Source organism: Poromitra crassiceps (assembly GCF_964638095.1).
Source record: "Poromitra crassiceps genome assembly, chromosome: 18".
NCBI classification, from domain to species: domain Eukaryota; kingdom Metazoa; phylum Chordata; class Actinopteri; order Beryciformes; family Melamphaidae; genus Poromitra; species Poromitra crassiceps.
In genome coordinates, this window is record NC_139636.1 from 19,681,493 (window position 1) to 19,689,833 (window position 8,341).

At 45.1% G+C, this 8,341-nt stretch overlaps 1 protein-coding gene across 1 annotated transcript in view; it reads left to right on the top strand.

The window, feature by feature from the left end:
• far1 (fatty acyl CoA reductase 1) overlaps positions 1–7,976 on the top strand; it is a 39,156-nt gene extending 31,180 nt beyond the window's left edge. Inside the window, exons 11-13 of the mRNA XM_083655096.1 lie at positions 1,465–1,594; positions 2,340–2,467; positions 3,580–7,976. Coding sequence (XP_083511222.1) covers positions 1,465–1,594; positions 2,340–2,467; positions 3,580–3,739 — 418 coding nt within the window. The 3' untranslated portion in view covers positions 3,740–7,976. The remainder of the gene's footprint in view (positions 1–1,464; positions 1,595–2,339; positions 2,468–3,579) is intronic.
• Positions 7,977–8,341: the final 365 nt, after the last annotated feature.

The window sequence follows — 8,341 nt, forward strand, 5'->3', positions numbered from 1 at the left end:
ATGTTCATCACCTCCTCTGAATCACTGGCTTTCACAGAGAGAATCTGAGTCATCACAACCTGCCTCTTGTAGTGTCAGTGGCTGAAATGCCAACATTTCATCCACAATATCATAATGGTAATGTAGGCCTGTTTTGGATTGTGGCCTATTTTATTAATTGCAAATTGAAATGGTCTCAGTCTTGCACTCCAGGCTCTCTAGCAATTATATTTTCAGTAAGTGGAGGCAACTATTTGACTGATTCAATTAATAATTTCAAACTGGTTAGTTACACAAGATCAAGGCTCAGATACCTTCTTAATTAAAACCCTCACTATACTGTATCATCTTTATTTAATTTAAATGTATTTACTTCAGTATCAACTCCAAACCTAATCAGCACTATACCTTAAGTGGTATATTAAATTATAATAGCCTAGATTTGAACTACCGTAACAGAAGTCTTTGCACAAGTATATTCATGTTTTTTTTTATTAACTGGATTCACTTGTGTAACAGGAGGACAACCTTATCAACACAGGAAATATTTCTGTACCTAGCTGTGAAGCAGCTGTCATCCTTTCTGTGTTGGATATTAATTAAAATAGCTTAACCAAATTTTGGTGAATATAATAAATTAATCTGACCTAAATTTGTTTCATTTTGTCACACTGGTCGTATAATTCGATTTGGCCTGTGCATTCTGTCCTCCTGACCTGCACACAGATTAAATCCAGTTAGCCCTCAGCTGATGCGTATCTGTTATTGTCCAGAGGTGCAGAGTGACATCCCTAAACATTTATGGCTCAAATCCCAAATGATCTGCACATAATGCGTTCATTATTGACGGAATCTACCAAGGAATCCTATTGGAGATTGGTAATTAATTGCCATGCCAAATTTTGTAGAATTTATTGTGCAGGTGTGAGAATTGGATTTCATGGGATGTAACTAGCAAGACACTGAATGTTGTTGAAGCAATGACAGGTAATGGTATACAGTACTATACGCACATTTTTTGTGAAGAGGGTACTTGTTTACTGTATACTGTTAAATACTAAATTGGGAAACTAAAGCAGATTGTAAAGAACCCATTGGGCTATATAAGATCAGTGGTGGTAACCTTTGCTACATTGCCTCTTTGTGAGGATTTTCTTGACTTTCTAACCTGTGCCCGTACTCTTTGTGGTGCCGTGTTCCCTCCTCTCTACGGTTCTTCATACACCACTTCTTTCTTTACACTCCATGTCTCACCTATCCTCGCCTTTCCCCACCCTCTCCCTCTCTCCATCCCAACTCTCACTTCACGCACCCTGCCATATGCACGGCTCCACTTCCTGCCTCACTCTGTCTCCTCTTTGTCAATCTCCTTCTCATTTGCGTACCGCACCAAACCCGTTTACGTAACCTCTCCTTCTTTTTTCCGTTCCACTTCTCTCCTTGTCCAACCCCTCTCACCGTCGCCTCCACCCTCGCCTACCCCAGGATGATGAAGACAATCACTCGCCTCCACAAAGCCGTTAATGTCCTGGAGTTTTTCACCAGTCACTCCTGGGTGTGGAACACCGACAGCATAACCATGCTCATGGCCCAGATGAGCCCCGAGGACAAGAAGGTAGGTCAATCTTGTTGCTACAACCTGGATGTGTTAATGCATTTCAGTCCATTATGCATCCATGACGGCAATCATAAGCCGTTAATACGTTTTCTAACCCTTAACTCCCTTTCTGCCTTCTTTATTTTTCCTCTGTCTTGGTACCGTGCATGTCCTCGTACTCTGCATCATTTCATACGTTGTGTGCAAGAGAGGAACAGACATTTGCACACTGTTGAGATGGCAGATGCAGTTTTGGGTTAGTTTCAGCATTGACTTAATGCTCTATGTCCGAATGTAGGCTTGGTACAATAGAGCGATTCATTCGTTCATTGGGGACTTGGCTTGTAGTGAATTGGGACGTTGTTCTAGATAATATTTGTGTGGAGGAATCCACATTTCTGGGGTAGTAAAAGTGAAAGCCTTTACCTTTTATGTCCTTTGCACACCAGACCTATTCGTGTAATGACCTACTAATATTTTGCTATTGTTCTCCTGATGTAACCAAATCTGATGAGAACATGACAATCTCATCCTATGTTGGCAACTGTCTTTCTGTAGTGCTAAGATAAGTATCAGTGATGGGCATACCGCAGTTTGTACTGCACGCACAGTGACGATAAAGGCATCTACTACATTCTACTTTTGCTATCGGCAATATGGCAAATAGGCAACTCTCCAAAAATGTTGGTGTATGCCTTTTACAAGTTGACATTTTGAAGGTTTCTGTAAGACACTGACAATACTGTGGTGTTTGTTTCTGTAGGTGTTTAATTTTGATGTGCGTCAGCTGCACTGGCCGGAGTACATGGAGAATTATTGTATGGGCACCAAGAAGTACGTCCTCAATGAAGACCTTTCAGGCCTGCCTGCTGCACGCAAACACCTCAAGAAGTAAGAGATGCTGCACCACCCACACAGCCTCACTGCACCACCCACACAGCCTCACTGCACCATCCACACAGCCTCACTGCACCATCCACACAGCCTCACTGCACCACCCACACAGCCTCACTGCACCACCCACACAGCCTCACTGCACCACCCACACAGCCTCACTGCACCACCCACACAGCCTCACTGCACCACCCACACAGCCTCACTGCACCACCCACACAGCCTCACTGCACCACCCACACAGCCTCACTGCACCACCCACACAGCCTCACTGCACCATCCACACAGCCTCACTGCATCATCCACACAGCCTCACTGCACCACCCACACAGCCTCACTGCACCACCCACACAGCCTCACTGCACCATCCACACAGCCTCACTGCACCATCCACACAGCCTCACTGCACCTGCATGAAAACACATGGGTACCCAGGCGACGAGCTGATTCTATATCGACAGCAGGCAGCGTATGTTTTAATGTAGCTAGATCATTTTAGAGACATCTCTGGATTAGCACTTAAATATTGTCTGGGTCCACACATAAGTACTAGGTCAATCATTCCATTAACCACTGATGTGACCTCAGGGATATTGGTGTAAATGAATCTTTCCTGCCAAACTGTACTGGTCAGATTATCATTCCTAGTGGATAGTACAGTTTAGAGTAGCAGTAATCCACATGTACATGCTCACACCACAGAAACATATGCACTACACACAGCCACTGATTGTGAAGGATTTAAATCCAACATCAGTATTTATTGCCATGTCTTACACCCAGTGCAAGGGCAAGTGCAAGACAAGCATCATCTTTGCTAGTTTCTAGCACTCCAAATCTCCCTTTTTTTCTTTTAATTGCCACTGGGTCAGTACATCAAAGGACATGTTTCAGTGATCCAGTGGTAAGAACTAGCAAAGATAACGCTTGCATTTGCACTGGGCATAAGATAGGGCCCTTAGACTTGGCACATGGTGACTATGTATAGAATAGACTGATAGCTTGTTGTCGTCTTCCCACTCTTCATCTTTACCCTGGCAAACCTAGTTAAAGTTTTGAGTCATTCTTTTGAAGTCATAATTTTTCTCTCGTCTTTTTTTCTTATCCAGGCTGAGGAACATCCGCTACACCTTCAACACCGTCATGGTGGTGCTCATCTGGCGCGTCTTCATCGCCCGGTCCCAGATGGCCCGAAACATCTGGTACTTTGTGGTCAACCTTTGCTTCAAGTTCCTCTCCTACTTCAGAGCATCCTCCACCATGGGGTAGTAAGCCGGAAACGTGAGGGGCGGCCAGGCGGAGGGATGAAGAAATGAATGGACTCTTAAAGATGTGGACAGCGAGGTGCCTGAGCAAGCAGCCCCTTAATAACGGTCTACCTTGCCACCTGTCTCTAGACCATGTTTACCTCGACACTCGAAGCTTGGATGGACACATTAAAACCGGCTACTCACGATGAACGCAGACTGGCACTTGGACTGTCGGACTAGCCTGGAGTCCACAGCAGCCGAACTGTTGCATATCTCGGTTTTCGCTAACCAGATCCCCAGCACTTCCTACATTACCATAGCACACAGACTTTTCTCGGATCTAACCACCCCTCGGCCTGAAGCCCCAGCCCCAACACCCCCCTCGGCCTGAAGCCCCAGCCCCAACACCACAGACTAGCAGCGCTTGGACTTAGGCGACTCCCAGCTAGTAATCCACACTCCCACATTCCTTTCATATCCCGCTCACTCCAGTCCAAACACCCTTTCTGGTACCAGCTTCATGCCTGCGCAGACCCCCCTTCCCCCCCAAAGTACCAGAGCACCTAGCCCTGCTCCATCTCATCTGTCTGCTGTCCTGGCTGCCTGCCTGCCTGCCTGCCTGCCTGCAAAAAGAAGCTATGCATTGGACGATGCGCTGCTGCAAAAATTCTGAGCTTGTTTGGAGTCAGACCAGGCTCTGCGACACAACCGTCCTTGTAGGTCTTTTCTTGTATGTAATATTTTCATGTGGTACTGGTATGGCCCTCCCAATGGCCCTGCTGTGAGTTTTCTTCATAGAGAAAGAGAGGCAGCATTTCACTGCTGTCACCTGCAAACCTGGTGGCATAATTCTTTTCCCCTTGTTTATTTCCACCCTTTTGAATCTTAACATTGTGGTTCATTGTGTGCTGAATCAGTGTTGTGATAGCGGGCCCATGGAAATCCTTTTAAAACCCATTGTTGAATTTCAAAGATTTATTGGTGTCATCGGCTGGGAAATGTCTTTTCCTCTGTCTGGTCAGAGGTCATCTGGCAGCAGTGTCTCGATAGGCAAAGCATCATTAGATTCAGCTATTTTGGTTGTGACAGTCAGTTTTGCACAGATAGCCAGAAGCAGCTGAGGGATGATTCTAAACCACTCTCACTCAAAACATCTTCGTCAAAGGCTTGTTCAGGGACAGGCTGGCCTAAGGAACGTGGTTTAAACAGCTTGGTTGCAGACAACCGCAAAGAAATTTGACATTGCAGGGTTTTGGAGGCTAGCTCACTGAAGCGTCACTCTGCTCGACTGACGCAGCCCTCGAGAAGAGTGGCTTTGGTGAATCGTTTATATTTTTCCTGCTTAGACAGGCCAACAGGCAATGCAATTCTGTATGTTTGAAGTGGACTGTGGTGGCTGGTTCCCTAATTATGACCAAGCACAAAGTAGATTGTAATGTGAGAGCTTTTTTTTATCCAGTGCCTACAAAAAAATGCGAAATTATTCTTGCATTAGTCTTGCAAATGATGCTTTTGAAATTTATTTTTCCTCTTTTCTCTTGGGCGAAACCCATTTCTGACAGACATCTTTAAGATCATTTTGCCAAAATACCTTTTCGCTAACTGACTCATAGCTCAGAACAGGATGAGACAGGTGTAGATGGGAGGGGGAATACTGTCAAGACTTGCGAGATGCACATGTAGATTGAAGTAGAAGAAGGTGCGCTTGATTTAGCTTACGTTGCAGAGAAGATTTGCGCTTTGACTTTGGCTCCTTTGTCTCTAATCTGCGTGACAGGCTAAATTAAACACACCTGCTGTTGCTAGATACCTTGAACGAGTCATGCTTAAGAATCGATGGTGATGATTTTGTCATTCATATTGTGGATTTTGTTTTTAGTGAACTACTTTGCAAGTGGCTCCAACCATAGCGCACCATCTTCGCGAAAGGTGTCTTGTTACTTTATTGTGGTCATTGTTACTTTATTGTGGTCATTGCCATCTGTGTGGAACCTTCATACAGGTCGTGCTAGTTGGTCTTTCATGTTATTAGTTGGTCTATGTGCACACGTCTTCCTGTTGTTGTGGCGTGTTCATGCTTTACTTGTACCGTTGTGATGCCTTCACCACCCTGTCTCGACAAGTAGGATAATTGCCTCCCGAGACAAGAAATTGAGGCTCATTATTGAACCGGCAACATAAGCCGAAAGTGTGTTCTCTCACATCATGCTTCTTTCTGGGTTTGCATAGGAGTTGACCAGTGATGCCTTGCAGATTATGTCATTGATTTAACTCCAAGGTGGTCTTACTGTACATACTGTACCAAGGTTTACCTGGGTAGTCGTATGCACTTTGTCACATTCATCTTTTCTGTTTCTTACCTCCTACCCATTTCTCTAGTGTTGTGCAGAACGTCTGAAGGATTTGGGTGTGACTGGCTGTGTTGTATATCTCTTGGTTGTACTAGAGCTCAACAGTCACGTGACTTTTTTTTCCTTCTTTTTTAAGTGTAGCTTTAATGTTTGCAAAAAAAAACAATGTTGCTCAATTGCAAATAGACACAAAATAACTACAATGGTGCAAACTCTTAACGGAACACTTCTCAATGGAGCAAATGGAAACGGTCCAACTTACAAATCATACGTACAACCCATTCTCTTCCCATCAGTGATGTTCATGGCTTTCTTTCTTTTTAATATTTTTTCCTCTTTTCCTGTTTGTTGGGTATGAGTTTGTTTTATGCTTATCTTTGACTTCTTTGTATTGTCAACTGTTTGCAAAAGAAAGGTTTTAGAGCAGGAAAAGACTAAAGACTGATGCTTCAAATATTACTGTGTTTGGTGGGTGGGCCTTATGGGGATACAGTGGACCAAATTCTGGTGTGTGTGGTTCCCACACCAGGGCTGAAATCTCAGTTCTGATCCATTCTCTGTGGGAGCAGGTTCTGGGTCGCTGGTCAATTCCTCTGTGTCACTGGCATCTTCCTCTCCAGATGCAGACTCAATAGCTATGTCCTCCGACTCATAGGACTCCTCTTCATCCTCTGTGTTTAGCATCTCTCCCTTGGTCTCCTCCAGCTGAAGCTTATCCCCAGACGAACCGCCAAGTTCCTCTCCTTCGCCAATGTCCGAATGATTATCTGCAACATCTTCACTGTAATCATCCTCCTCATCAGCCATGTCTTCATCCAGGCTCTCTACATCTTCGATTATGGATACGATCAGGGAACGCCTGGAGGCCACGGAATGTCTGGAGGTGTTCCCACCGACGCTCTTTGGCGGCTTGAGAGGAGGAGTGCATCCATATCCAACCGCTTTTGGTGTGGATGTGGAGGCCCCTACTGCCATGTGGAGGCTCCCACCGCCTGGAGAGATTGCTCGAGTTGCTGCCCGTCATTCTTCTTCTTCTTGGTGATTATCGAGTTGTCCATTGACCCGTTGAATTCAGAGACACGGGAGCCATTCATACTTTGGTCAAGCTCGTCTTTCTCTCTCCTCTCACAGAGGAATCTGTCCACATTAAAGCTGCCCTCCATCTGTAGCTGGGAGAGCAGCTTCATGGCTCAGTTTCCTCTTCCATCATATCGTCGCTGTCCTCCAGCTGTAAATTGAGGCTGCCTTCAAAGGACTCGGAGCCCTGCGCTTAGTTTGGAGGATGCGTCTACTTTTGAGCTTGCATTGGACATCTGAAAGACAGAAAGTCTCTTATTCTGCACTGGAGTGACTGGAGTGCAGTATCACATTCATCTTTTCTGTTTCTTACCTCCTACCCATTTCTCTAGTGTTGTGCAGAACGTCTCAAGGAATCGGGTGTGATTGTGTTGTACTAGAGCTCAGCAGTCACGTGTCTTTCCGTGATGTCATTGCCCCAGAAGAGTATTTCCCATTCATAACGGCCATTGAGATTTTGATTGTGATCTGCTTACACTACCCACAATCCTATGGTATAACGACGACATCTTTGATTGGTGGAGGCTCGCTGTGATTGGTGGCCTGCATTCATTTCTTTCTCTGGCTGTTTTCCATCCACTAATCTGATTGGCCAGAAATGCTGGGATGCATTATGGGATGAAGAGATACTTCACTGACGACAAACTGATTTTTCCCCGACTGGTTTGACTTTTGGGGACTTTTCAGACATTTTATCTCTTTGGACACAAAAGTGGAAAAGGGAGCTTACTGGTTACTTTTTAGGGAGAATATTTAATCCAGAAGTGTTGGTACACAGGTAACCTCAGGTTTACATACAATGTACAACTTCAAACACAATAAGAGACACGGGCAGGAAAAACGCAACGCGTTTCAACCTCACTGGCCTGGGTCTTCGTCAGGCTGTCAGGCGTCAGCCTGACGAAGACCCATTGAGATTGAAACGCGTTGCGTTTTTCCTGCCCGTGTCTCTTATTGTGTTTGAAGTTGTACATTGTATGTAAACCTGAGGTTACCTGTGTACCAACACTTCTGGATTAAATATTCTCCCTAAACAGTAACCAGTAAGCTCCTTTTTCCACTTTTGATTCTACTTTGACTTTGAGCTTGCTTGCTGCCACTTTCTCTGCTCCTGCATCTCTTTGGACACCACATAGAGTAATGGCGCATTGAAGTGGTGCTTGACAACGAGTGGCCCGAAAGTTGTTGGGGGG